Below are 14,802 nucleotides of genomic sequence, written 5' to 3' on the forward strand. Positions count from 1 at the left end.
ATGAGAATCCAGCTGCCATCTATTAAAATATTAAAGATTTGCAGTAATGTAAAACAAGGCCACTTTTCTCATTATACTTAGTATTTTTGATAAAATATTTATTTTAACAAATGATAGTATTAAATGAATTAATAAATATTTAGAAGATTTCTCAGTTTTCATTTCTAACATGGTAAATATTATTAAATGTAACCTACGTTTACAAAAGCACTTGGGGATTTCCTATAATTTTTAAGAATGTAAAGGCATTCAGTGACCAAAAAAATCTATTTACCTGGCTTGAATCTCTAATTTTACAAATGAGAAAACAGAGTGGTTCAGGGCCTGGCTCAATGTCACAGGGTTTAGGGCCTATTTGTAACTCCACTGTGGAATATTACCCATGTGAATCACACTCAGGGCCTTTCTGCAAATTGCTTTTCTCAAAGTATGTTTGCCAGAATCAGATTCCTGCTACTGAACCATTTATATTTCCTTGTGAATTCAATCCTGTCCCCTGACAGAGGTTGTTAGAACTGTACTAAAATTGTAATGTCTTAATTTGAAAACTGTTGAGTGTTCCATGACAGTAGATCTTAACATATATCATGATCTGTGTCCTATTTTAAAACTTAATCCAAGTTTGTATCTTCAGCGTTAGTACATTTATTTTATAATCATAATTCTCGGCAGTGCCATCCAGCTGCTTGAACTGGTGAGAGACAAAGTCACCCCATACTTTGTAAATTTGTCTGGAAGTTACTTAACTTATCAAACACTAAAAATGTTTATCACAATGAGGGAATATTTGAATATGTGGAATCCTTTTAAAAGAAACCATCATTTATTAGCTATTATTTTTATCCTAATGATTATTAGTGTTAAATTCTATAAGGGGGAAAAGTACCCTCAAGCTTCCAAGTAGGAAAAAGATATTAAAAAATGTGTGTAAATGGGAAGTTACAAATAAATAAGCTCAGGGAAAAATATAACAAAAGCAATAAATGGAAATAAAAATAAAGAGGAGAAGGGTTTTGTTTTTTTTGCTAATTATTAATGAAGTATCTTATTGTTTTAAAATGCTATTCTTGAGACTTCCCTGGTGGCACAGTGGTTAAGAATCCGCCTGCCTATGTAGGGGACACAGGTTTGAGCCCTGGTCCGGGGAGATCCTACATGCCGCGAAGCAACTAAGCCCGTGAGCCACAACTACTGAACCTGTGCTCTAGAGCCCGCAAACCACAACTGCTGAGCCCACGTGCCACAACTACTGAAGCCTGTGCACCTAGAGCCTATGCTCCGCAACAAGAGAAGCCACCGCAATGAGAAGCCCACGCACCACAACAACGAATAGCCCCAGCTCACTGTAACTAGAGAAAGCCTGCATGCAGCAACGAAGACCCAACGCAGCCAAAAATAAATAAATTTATAAAATGCTATTGTTCGTTGGTGGCAAGGATGTGGGAAACGAATGTACTCATGTTTGTGGTAATTAGCCCCTTGTGAAATATTAACATTTATCCATAGTCATTACCATTTGTGTCCATGCCTGGAAATTTATCATGTCACTAATTCAATAAAGGAAAAATCTGTATGCTTGAGGCTGTCTATTGAATGAAAAAAATCTAATGTCCAATAATAAAATTATTAAATAAATTATCAAATACCAATGGAAGAAATCATACAGAAGTAGTAAATTAACTATAATGTCTTACAAAACTATAAATAAAAAACAGAATTGTCAGTGTCCGAACCAAGTAAAACTGTATAAACACATCAACATAGATGAAATGCCAATAATTTAAACATAGACGTTTTAAAGTTGTTACACTGTTACGTTATTCTGGCATTAAGTAAGTTATATGGCAACATGAATTGAAGGCAGTGAAGTATATTCCCTACAGCTAAATACATTTTGCAAAGAGGAAGTGAGGTTTGTTCGATAATTTTCATTCTTTTATAATCCTTGTACTTACCAATATAGAAAGTGTGTTTATTTCAAAGTATTTCTGTTGTAGCTAAACTAACTTCACCCAGTTATTGGAGAGCATGTTATTTAAATACATATTTTAATATTTAGTTCAACAGGTTCCAACAATCATAAAACAGTCAAAAGTACAAGTTGCCTTTCCTTTTGATGAGTATTTTCAAATTGAATGTGAAGCTAAGGGAAATCCAGAACCAACGTGAGTATTTCCTTCAAACTAAATAATTGTTTAAATGTATACAATCCTTTATATTAATTTTTAATCTAATCAGTATGAGCTTATTGGACTGTAAGTCTACATATGATCGAAAGTAAAGATTTCCAAATGAATGATAGCCATGTCTATAAAAATAAAGTTTGGTTATTTTACATATGTTCTTTTGCCAGTTAAAATTACTTTTATCATAAAATGTCTTACGTTAAATACTTAGCATAGACTTTGGCATTGTGTAAATATTAAACAATTCTTTACCTTATGTGTGAACAAGACAGCTAGAAAACAGAAGATACTTTATTCTGATGAGTGAAAGGTAGCATTTATTAAGCCAAAGTTAATATTTATAAATGATATTCTATACATAGTTATTATTGCATGTCTTTTAATGTAACCATATTGTATTCAGTGAATAGGTTGTTACTTGATATATTTTAAGTTGTCATAGAAATGTCGACTCATCCTAGATGGCAGCATACAAATGACATGGGATATTACTATCTAGTATTTTATTATTAGTGAAACAATTATTACTGTAGGTAATTGTAATCACTGATGAAGTTTTTTCTAAGTACCTCCCAGTTTGGAGGGAAAGAAATGTGCGTGTATTGAGATTGAGGAGGGAAAAGATGTGGGGAGAATTCAAGATTTTAAAGTTCTACGAACGTATGGATACCAATGGGGGAAGGGGGGGGAGGTGGGATGAATTGGGAGATTGGGATTGACATGTATCCACTATTGATACTATGTATAAAATAGATAACTTATGAGAACCTACTGTGTAGCACAGGGAACTCTACTCAATGCTCTATGGTGACCTAAATGAGAAGGAAATCCAAAAAAGAGGGGATGTATGTATACGTATAGCTGATTCACTTAGCTGTACAGTAGAAACTAATACAACATTGTAAAGCAACTATACTCCAATAAAAGTTAAAAAAAAAAAAAGATTTTAAAGTTCTAAATGTTTCTGGGAAGCAAACCTACATACCTTTATTGATTTACCTGATCAGGATTATTTAAAATTATAATATGAATAACATTTTTATTGCCTGATAATTGGATATTTTAAAAATTATTAGTGAATCATTAACATGCTAAATTGTCATTTTTCACTGGCAAAAAACAAGATTTTACAAATACGAATTAAGCAGTCAATCATTATTCTTTTTTCAAGGTATAATTAAATGCCTATACAAAACAGAAAATATTAGAAAACAAGAAAGAAATATCCCATCACAGTAGTAAAAGGAGCAAATCCAGCAATTTCAATAGTAACAGCAATATCAACAAAACGTAATATGAACTGTTTAGCATGTACATTACAGAGTAGGATAAAAGAAAACTTGAATGAATGGAAAGATATAACATGTCACCAATTGGAAATGCTTAATTTTGAATATGTGGAGTTATCCTTGTCAATGTATTGGAATTTTAAAGAACAGATTCTATGTGTTCTTTTGTAAGTAAAAGCAGTAAAAACATATATAGAGAAAAGAAGTAAAAGTTGTTGTCAGGAGACAGGCACGCTCCGAAGAAAAATATGTGTCTCGTGAAATTTTGTTATTCTTTTTGAAAGAATATTAGATTATGTAAGACTGTGTTGTCCTGAGGCAAATCTAAATTTGCATGGGTAATTCATATATAAAATACTAAATAAAATCTAATTGGGAAGTCATTATATATCTGTTGGATTGATAAAGATTTTAAAAAAGTCTTTTTACAGCCTTGTCCATAGAAGTGACTCTGTTACATATGGGGGTAGGAATTTAATTGTGTATGTTTTTTCTGGAGTACAATTCTGCAATGTTTATCAAAAGTGATAAAATATTTCTTATGTTATTGGTTTATCAGTTTAATTTTTAAGGAATCAACCTAATGAAATATTTGGATAAGTACCCCCCAAAATAAATATGTAGGGTTTTTTGTAACAAAATTGTTCATAAAAGGGAAAAATGGAAATGGTTAAGTAAGTTAAATAGTAACTGTAAGACAGGAGATAATGTTATAAAATCTGTCTCTAGTAACATTGTAATAATTGGAAAAACTCACATGGAAAAATTATACATCCATTGTGGTCTCAAATATGTTACAGCTATGTCCAAAAATATTGATCATATATGACCAAATTTAATAGCACTTGCTTGAGTGTTTTTGAATTTTGAGTGAGCTCTTCACACACGCGCACACACACACACACACAGACATATTTTATATTTATATTTTTTAGTCTCCAAATATTGCAGTCTCTAAAATAATAGTAAAGATCCTGCATTATCTTTCTAATTGGAAAAGTTTTAAAATATAACTTTAAAAAGAACAGAACAAAACCTATTTTCACCTTTTTTTCCTGTCAATTATCACAGCTTTTCATGGTTTGTTTCTCAGTCAATTCTGGCTGCTGTAATAAAAATATCACAGATTGAGTGGCTTAAACAATAAACATATTTCTCACAGGTCTGGAGGTGAGAATACCAAGATCAAGTCACTGGCAGATATAGTGTGTGGTGATGACCTGCTTCCTGGTCACAGACAGCGGTCTTTCCCCTGTAACCCTCACATGATGGAAGGGAGCAAGAAAGCTCTCTGGGGTCTCTTTTATAAGGACGCCAGTCCCATTTATGAGGATTCCACCCTCATGACCTAATCACCTCTACAAGGCCCTGCCTTCAAATACTATTACAATGGGAATTAGGCTTCAACATACGAATTTTAGGGGGACATAAACATTCAGTCTATAGGAGTTTGTAAGATTTCTCAGATTCTTCAGAGACCCTTTTTTGTATTCTATTATATTCAATTAAATATGTAAATATATACATTTTTTTCCTATAAAATATCTCAGTTTCCTCATTTCTGTACATTTGTTTATAAGTAAGAAATACGATTTTTCAGGATTACTAATTTTAGTTTTATCTTAACAGATTTTCGTGGAGTAAGGATGACAAGCCTTTTGATCTCTCTGACCCTCGGATAATTGTATCCAACAACTCGGGAACATTCAGGATCCCGAATGAGGGGCACATATCTCACTTTCAAGGGAAATACCGCTGCTTTGCTTCTAATAAACTGGGAATTGCTATGTCAGAAGAAATGGAATTTATAGTTCCAAGTAAGTATTACAGTGGAGATTTCATTTAATGTTTTAATGAAGTTTAGCAGGCGTTATACTGGGCTGCAGTGAAATAACAGATTATTCCTTTAATCAGCTTATATAGGCCTTATATTTTATTTATAAGGGAAATTGTCTTCCAGATCTTGGTACTTAGAAGTGGATGACCTTGAAAGCAACATAATTTTGCTGTGTTTCAGTAATAATATATGTAACATGGGAAAACAATAGTATTTGTTTTGCCTCATAGGATAAAGTTAAATATATTAGTTAGATTTGGCTAAATTATACTGCAGTCACAAGTAATCCCCAAGCCCTCATGTTAACACAGGGTTATTCCTTGATGATGCAGTTTGTTGTGGGTCAGGCAGCTCTTCAGGGCAGCTGTTCTCCTTGCAGCCACTGGGCGATCCAAGCTAATGGAGAAGCCCATCATCCTGTGTCAGCACCATGTGAAACTTGTGCCATCTAGGTCAAAGAGTGGAGGACAGAGAACATTGCTTCCAACAAGAAGTTACACAGGCAGCTTCTACTCACAGTTGGTTAGGTGGGGGCAGAGCAAATGGCATGGGCCCACTTAAGTTCAATATTGTGGGTGCCCCCTAGGAGAGGAGAACCAGTGATTAGTATATTGTAGTAATATTTTCCATAAATCATGATCATGGAAAACTGCAAGCTCCTTTACTCTTAAGAGTGTTATTTATCAATAACTATCCCAAAGAGTAAGCAACTTCTTCATTATCAGATATGACCTCTGCAGCATGGGATCTCTGATGACAGACTTCCAAGTTTGGTCATTTATTTTCCCAGATTTTAAGGTATCCAACACTACTTGATTCTAACCAAAGGGTTTACAGAAAAAAATCTTAGGTATGAAACTGTCAAGAGTTGCTATTTGGAAATTTCTTCTTGCAGAGTTCTAGACACTGAAGAGACTCAAAGTCGTAGACCTTCCAGGATATGGACAGTTTATGCTGGAGGAGCAGAATGTACACAAGCCTTGGAAAAACAAATAATGAAAAACGTGTGTGCGTTATCCTCAAAGTTGGGACAGGGAACTGGGTTTAAATTTCTTTAAGTTTTCTATATTTTTCTAGAGGAGAGAATATAGTTCAAATTTAGACTCTGACAGGTAAAATATGAATCTTAAAATTTATAGAATAATTACATTAAATGTACAGAGCAAATGTGAATGATTATCAAACTATGTGGTGTGAGGAAGAATAAGGCAAGAAAGGAGAGAAAAAGAAAGAAAAAACTATAGAAATAAATCTCAACATATCACTCATTAAAGGTTAAAGTAGATAGACTAAATGCTCCAAAATGTTTTAAAAGCTATAAGCTATTTACCATACAACACATCTAAATCACAAGAAAATAGAATTGTTGAAACTGAAAGGATGGAAAATATGTCCCATCTTTTGAAAACATAAATAGATATCTTGAATAAATATCTTGACTAGGTAAATAGTATTCCAAAGAAAAGTAGGTATGGCTATATTAATATCAGTCAAAATAGACTTTATTTTATAAAGGCTTCCTGGAGATTAATGTACTGGGCATATATAATACGAAAATGTTTGAAGCAGGAAAATGAGCTACAAGGGGAAAGAGAAATATCTACCATGGTAATGAGAAATGCTAACATATCTGTTTCATTATTTGGTAGCTCAAGCAGAGGAAACATTAGAAAACCCATAGAAGATTTAAAGAACCCATTTACGAGCTCTAGCTAATGAATACGTATAGAACATTATACCTAAAGCTGCAGAATGTTTTTCAATATTTGATGGTATATTAGCTAGGAAGTAAATATGACCAAAATACAATGGAGAAATCAGTATTAAAAAGAAAATTAGAAAAAGTCTTATATCTTTCAAAATTAAAACATGTCTAACTCAAAGGCCAAATAAGAAATGGCAAAGGAAGACAGAATGTATTTTGAAGTGATGATAGTAGAAATTATGCTTAACAAAACAGACTTGAGGCAGCTAAAGTATTATGAGGAGAGAGATTTTTTCATCTTCAAAATACTTTAGAAAAGAGGAAGGGATGGAAATTAATAATCTTAGCTCCTTCATTTTCATGTTAAAATTGTTACCTAATAAGTTATCTTTAGATAACAGGTTAAACTTCAAAAGAGAGCGAAGGGGAACAATAGTATAGAAGCAGAAGATAAATCCAAGAAGGAGGTATTAAAAGTACACATATTTATTGAAAAACATTTTTAAAAGATCTAGATGTGGAAAAAAATACCATTTTCACTGATCTGAAGATTCAGTAAAGCTAAAAGTTTAATTCTTCATGACTTGATGTATAGAATAATCGAAGTCAAAACTCTCTAGTTTGGTTTTTATTTGTCTGTTTCTGAAACGTGACCAGTTTGATTTCCAAATGTATTTGAGGAACACAGTGCAAGGTTTGGTAGAAACTTGGAGAATGTCAGGAGGTGTTGGTCTTATCAGATAACAAGACTCAATGTAAAACTCAATGTAAAATGTACTGAAGCCTATGGTTTTGCACAGCGTTAGACAAATGGGCCAGTGGAACAGCATGGAGGACCCATAAACCAGCCCTCATATATGTGAAAGTAGTGTGAAAGAGCTGGCATGGGCTTTCTTTCTTCCTTTCTTTCCTCTCTTCCCTTCCCTCCCCTTCCCTTTCTTTCTTTTCTTTTCTTTTTCTTTCCTTCCCTCCTTCCTTCCCTCCTTCCTTCCCTCCTTCCTTCTTTCCTTCCTTCCTTCCTTCCTTCCTTCCTTCCTTCCTTCCTTCCTTCCTTCCTTCCTTCCCTCCCTCCCTCCCTCCCTCCCTCCCTCCCTCCCTCCCTCCCTCCCTCCTTCCCCCTTCCTTCCTTCCTTCCTTCCTTCCTTCCTTCCTTCCTTCCTTCCTTCCTTCCTTCCTTCCTTCCTTCCTTCCTTCCTTCTCTCCCTCCCTCCCTCCCTCCCTCCCTCCCTCCCTCCCTCCCTCCCTCCCTCCACCTAAATGGTATGGAACAACTGATTATCCACATAGAGACACACTTTTTTCAAGTCCTAGGTCACATCATATAAAAAATACATCCCAAGTGGATTAAAGGCTTAACTTTGCAAGGAAAAAAGTTTTTTATCTTAGAAAGTGATTCGGACAAAGTATTTATGACATCAGGGTAGAGAAAGATTACTTAAACAAGACAAATTAAATTTCCATTAAGGATAATTTGACTACATTTGATTTTTAGATTCCCTTTTCATCAAAAGACCCTAGGAAGAAAGGGAAAAGGTAAGCCACAACCCAGAAAAAAAAAAAAAACATGGCCAATGAATATAACTAAAGATAATACTAATGTATTTATAAATAATTTTACCGTCCTCTAAGAAAAAAACAAAAAATGAAGTGGTAAAAGACATGAACTTGCACCTCAGACTGGTATGACCAATAAAAATATGAAAATGCTTTTAATATCATTAGTAATCAGAAATAGATTTACTGTAACTCAAATAATAAAAGCATTTGATCCCACAAAATTGGGAAATATAACGAAGTCTGAGAGTAACAATTTTAGGTGGGAATGTGCAGCTACCAAACCACGTATCCACCACTGATGAGAATAGTTTACTGCTTGGACTGTGGAGAATATTTGTCACTGCCTCCTTAATTAAAGATGTTCTCACCTATGACCCAGAAATTCCATTTCTTTGTTCACGTGCACATGCCCCTTACCCACGTGCACCAGCAATAGTTGTGGTAGCATTGTTTGTATTTTAAAAATATACTGGAACACCTTAAGTTCTTTCCTGATAGAATGAAATAAGTGTGTTATATTCATACAAGAATTACTACTCAGCAGTGAAAATTGATGAACCTTAAGAATATGTTGAACAATAAAAGTAAATCTTAGAAAAAAAGGGTGATTTTATTTATTTAAGGTCGGTCAGTATATGTAAAAATTAATAGCATATTGTTCAGGAGTATCATTTCATGTGGTAAAATTATAATGCAAAGCAAGAAAATGATGAAAACAAAATTTAGGACGGTAGTTACCTCTGATGGAATGGGGAAGGGGTAGGATCTGCACCAAACAGAAAGATAATGGTGATTTTATGTTTTTCTTATGATGGGTGGTAGGTAGAGTGCTGTATTTCTGTTTTTTTATTCTTTACATTTATTTTATAAATGACCTTTTAATATATATAAAATAAGTATGTAGCATACTGATTTGTCTTAATTAGGTATTCTCGGTTATTAAGTGTGATCTTATAGAATAATAATGGACAGAGCAGTGGCATACGGTGTTGAAAATTGGCCTCTGGAGTTTGGGTTTGAAATGATAGTAGGAAATGTTCATGAATTCTGGGTCAGAAAACTGGTTGAGAATCATAAAATCATATAACTATAACTATACAGCTATACTTACAGTCTATATTATATAACTATACTATAGTCTATAACGTAGAACTGTAACTATACAATATATATCTAATTGACTGAAATAAGATGGGAGAGAGGGAGAGAAAGGGAGATGTTAAAAATCTGTTGTAGAAGACAAGGCATGAGGGTGATCCCTAACCTGAATTCTAGTGGTTGCTATGGAAACACAAAGGAAAAAGGCAGTTGCTAGACCTATTGCAGAGAAAGAAATGGCACACTTTAGTATAAGATTCTACAACGAGGATTTAAAAAAAATGTTTTCTCTCATTATCTAAGCAGACCAAGTGAAAACATGAACAATGTAAGGATAATTCTGGCCAGAATCTGCTAGTATTGTAGTTAAGAGATGAAGAGTTGAATCTGAGCTATGTAGTGGGTAATTGCTCCATCTTTTCTGCTGCTATAGAAAAGAGCAAAATAAATTAGGTTTCTTATGCATCATTTCCAGCCCCTCCTGAAATTACTTCATCATCTAACAGCTTTCTGTAATCATTTACACGTTGAATAGGACCGCCACCCCAATTCCTAGGAGTTTATAAATCAGAGACCATTTAAAGCTTCCTACGACCTTTATCAATTGATTCTTCTCTTAAGCTGTAAAGAATTGATTCTTCTTTTATATTAAACTTTGTAATTTGAGTTTTAGAGTTTGTATCTCTCATTTCTTAAACTTTTCTTTAGACCATCCTTAAAGGCTTGATCCACCTAAGTTTGAACACAAGTACAGTAGCTAAAAATCTGGTTATTACTCCCTACAAACAGACCTTTATACACAATGTTTACTTTTCTGCTTTTAACAAAATTGCAGTTGAGTTTGCTGAAAAAAGAAAGAGTAAAAGAAAACCAACCAACCAAACACAACGTGCTATTTTAAAACATGGGGAAAATCATTTAACTGAATGGATTTTCCAAGATATGGCATGGAGACTTAGTGAATTATTCAATAGATCTTTATTAAGCTCCCTTCATGTGGCAGACACTCTTCTAGTAATTTGAGATATAGCAGTGAACAAAACAAAGCCTGTACCAAGAAACTTAAATCCTGTGGGTGTGGTGAGTGGGTCTGGGGAGAACGTGAGCTGTTTTCTTGCCTTCATTATGACAGATGTCAGTGGAGTTAAAAGGATGCTATAAATAATTGTTTTGGCTGTTCAGTACTGTCCATCCTTCAGGGCACAGATCAGCCTTCTCCACTTAGCATTCTCAGTCCGTCTTAGCCTATACTAATTTTCCTTACCTTGGATTCTTTAAATAATTTTTGAAGTATTATTTAACATCATAAATTTTATGTGTTTAGGTACACAATCAGGGATTTTTTTTCATAAAAAAATTTAGTATAACTATCATTAAAAGCCTGTATTAGAACATTTCCATCATCCCCAAAAGACTCCTTGTGCCCATTTGTAGGTGTTCTCTCTCCCCAGCCCCAGGCAATCACCAGTCTGACTCTTGCCTCTATAAATGTTTTTTCTGAACATTTCATGTAAATGGAGTCATATAATATATGATCTTCTGCATCTAGCTTCTTCCACTTAGCCTGTTCTTTGTGATTTGTTCATGTTGTAGGATAAATCAGTAGTGTGTTCATTTTTATGGCTGAATAATATTCCATGATACAGATATACCACATTTTGTTTATCCATTCACCAGTTGATATCCATTTGGATTGTTTCTAACTTTTGACTATTATAAGAAGAAACGTTAGCAATAATTAGTAGTGTTAGGAATATCCACGTGTAAATTTGATGGAATTTTAAAAGCATTATTTACTGTTTGGGGGAGTGTTTTGAGTGTTACATGATTAATCAGGTTGCTTAGAAGTGAGAAAGATAGCATCCTGTCTTATTCTTCCTCCTCTACATTGTCTTGATGCTGCATGAATGCATATTATCGGTGATTGACTTATTAGTTCATAGACTAAAGAATAAGAGAATGAATAAAAGTAATAATGTAATATCTACACACGATTAAAGTAATGTAAGAAATGGCAGGCTTAGGGATGAAATCATCTGTATACTGTTTTAATGGAAACCGACTTGTATTTTTAATGTGCTGGGTTTCTACATTTGTACAGCTTCCTCAGATTCCTCAGGTCAATTTCCTTAAGACATATCTTGGCTATTTACTGCTCTGATTTGGGAGGGCCAGCAAAAGCAGGGGTCCAGTAGCATATGTTAACTTCTTCTACTAATATATGCAAACCAACCAAAGAAGATCAATTTGTTCAGTTGAGAGTGCAACTTAGAGTTTTAAAGGTTTAATTAAGGCCCAGGATTTTGCTCTCATGCGTCAGAGTATGTGAATGACTAGAATGAAATGGGCTGAATTCGTTGTCCTTCCTTACTGTGAATTCATAGACTGAAAGGCAATGTTATTTCTCTGTACTTCTAAGTGGGTTAATGGGGTACACCACAGGAAATGGGAATCAATTAAATCTCTTTGCAGACAGAGACTGGAGTTAAGGGTGATACAGCATGTGAGCTCAGTAGCATGCATTCATGATAACGGTGCCAGACTGTAAGCAATTTGCAGAGCACATTCAAGGGAAATGAAACGCACTCAAAAGCTCTCCAGGCCAGTCCTGTAAACAGTGAGAAGTCAAAATAGATAAAGTTCTTTGGCATAGGAAGGACAGTACAGAATAATTCATTAAACAAGTCATAGGTTCTCCATGAAATACATAGTGTTTCTTCCCTCTGGCCCCCTCCCTATTTTCTTTAATAACGTTAATTCCGAATAGTTGCATAAAATTGCAGAAGTTGTTATGATATAGGCTACACGAAAAATCAGAAACAGCGGCAAAGGAAAGCTCTTTGTCTCTTTGCCCATCTCATCTCTGTACAATGTGGCTGGGTGTACCATGCAAAGTGAAAACATTTGAATAAGAGCCAACATATACTGAGTGATTTTTAAGTGCCTGGCACTATGTTAATTGATTTATATGAAATTGTTTATTTAAACTTTGACGCAAATCAATGTATCAGGTGTCATGACAGTTTCCATTTTATGAGTGAGGAAACTGAAGCACATTAAGTAACAGGTTCAGGTCACATAGTAAGTGATGAAGCCAGGATTCAGCCCTAGGCAGTTGGCTCCAGAGCAGTATATAACGCGATGCTACACAGTGTTGCCTATGCTTTGATCATTCTGTTGACACATCTTCTAGATGAGTTAGAAAGCGTTATACTTCTTTGTTGAACATACCTTGGCAGTGATTATCAGACTCACAGAGAGGTAGAGAACATAGGGAGGTTTGATTTTATTCTTTGGGTGCCAGAGAAAGATAATCTATAGTTTACATAACGTGATGGTGGTTAAGTCACCAGTTTCCTTACATTGAAGTGATTAGTTAGAAAGATTCGTATTTAATTAAATTACTCTGATGCCATTTCATTACAGTTCTTTACCATTAAGTGTGTTGGAATGGTGGGACTCTACAGATTGCTCTTAAGAAATTTCTAACCTAGTGAGACTTTTGAGGACCCCAGAGAGATGAGTTGAAAGGATTCTAGGATGCCAGAGAAAAGTAAAAGGGGGCACAGAAGGGTAAAGATATTGGTCTGAAGCTACATAGCCATTAGTTTTAGTGTCTGGGCTAGAGCCTACTTTATCCTGTAGGCTATCCTATAGATAAAAAATACTTTCTTCAGAAGTCTTCTGTATTTCAAGTACAGAGATGTTATTTTTTTCAGTATATTAAGTTGAAAGAATTAAGATGATGAGTTTCAAAACCCATTGTCAGCACCTCAAGTTGTAGAGCCCCTAGAGATTTTGTATTTGCAGGTTTGCCATGCGTTGATAGCTCCAATAAGAAGACTAGCATGCAGCTACTTTGTCTCTAGGAAACGTTTTTCATGCTAGATGGGTTTTCAGGAAATTGTACCCTTGGAGTTGTTACTAGAAATCTGTCTGCTACACTGAATGATAAATGTGGAAAGTTACTGGAGAACAGTAAAGAGATGAGTGCTATGATTTGCTTGATTTTCTGATGCAGGTAGACTGATAGGGACAAAATGTTTATAGCTTCATCTAGACTTGATTATTATGGGATTTCCAAACATTTTTAAAGCCCTACTTAGGTAGATGGTGATGTCGAAGTTGGTTCTGATCCCTTTGCAAAGAGACCATTCCATGGTCAAGTCCAGTCTTACTGAAACACAATTAAATTATTTTGTTTTTGGTGATGATGGAGCACTTATTTGAAATGTTTTGGTAAGCTAAAGCAGGGTAGTTGGCTCACGCAAAAGAAAAACAATTGTTTACAATTCATTTTTTAAAGTATTGCATCTGTCCAGACTCAACAATGCTAATGTTTATACCAGAGAAACACAATTAGCAAAAGTCATTGGTTGGAGTTATTTTTAAATAGACTCATTTCTTTATTTGAATTAACTTCATGCCTGCCGTTAAGTTGGAGTAATTAAATTTCACATTTATCTGTGGATGTTAACATGTTCACTTTTTAAGCTTTGCATCAGGCTCGCTAAATAGTTTCAGAGTCAAAGAGTAAGACTTAAGAAAACCTGACAAATTTATGTCCTTTACAGTGTTTATTCTTAGACCTTAAATTATTAAATATATAAATATTCTTCCTTGTTTCCAGGTATTAATTTCATCTTTGGTTAAAGCTGTTCCAAAGATTTATGGTATGTGATAAAGGTTTTGTAGACTTCTAAATTTTATTTTATTTTATTTTTTATTATTGATGCCTTGGAAGCCAGTTGAATAACGTAGTTACATTTTTGTAATTAGAATTTTATAATGTAGATTTAATTAATGCAAGGATGATAGTGCTTCACTGGCGATACTATCTGTTTGAATTATTAAATTTTTACTGAACAGGAGGCTTTCCAATTAGGGCTTTGTGCAACTTCATTAGCTACTTTACAATAGATAGCACCCAGAAAACTGTATATTCATATTCGGCACTGTAAAGTTTGCTGGTTATAGAACAGGATTACATGCTCCTTCCAGTTCCTAATCTATGTTTCCCTTCCTCTTTTGCTGCTCGTATCTGTATATAAACAGATTCAGTAACTGCCATGCAACACAGCTAACTTCAATACCAGCAAACACTGGGCTTCAGTTATAGCAAGTTTCAGT

General features: G+C 34.4%; 1 protein-coding gene across 14 annotated transcripts in view; it reads left to right on the forward strand.

Moving 5' to 3' along the window:
- CHL1 (cell adhesion molecule L1 like) overlaps window positions 1-14,802 on the forward strand; it is a 198,607-nt gene that overhangs the window by 118,938 nt on the left and 64,867 nt on the right. For 13 of the 14 annotated variants that reach the window (XM_089919563.1, XM_089919564.1, XM_089919561.1 and 10 more), the window contains 2 exons: window positions 2,060-2,165; window positions 5,105-5,292. In XM_089919563.1, coding sequence (XP_089775689.1) covers window positions 2,060-2,165; window positions 5,105-5,292 — 294 coding nt within the window. Of the gene's footprint in view, window positions 1-2,059; window positions 2,166-5,104; window positions 5,293-13,139; window positions 14,346-14,802 lie in introns of those variants that run through there. The other variant, XM_089919570.1, reaches the window with a different exon arrangement.

This window comes from Delphinapterus leucas, chromosome 10, assembly GCF_059928025.1.
Source record: "Delphinapterus leucas isolate spDelLeu-1000000601 "Yukka" chromosome 10, BTC_Dleu_Yukka2, whole genome shotgun sequence".
In the NCBI taxonomy this organism is placed as follows: domain Eukaryota; kingdom Metazoa; phylum Chordata; class Mammalia; order Artiodactyla; family Monodontidae; genus Delphinapterus; species Delphinapterus leucas.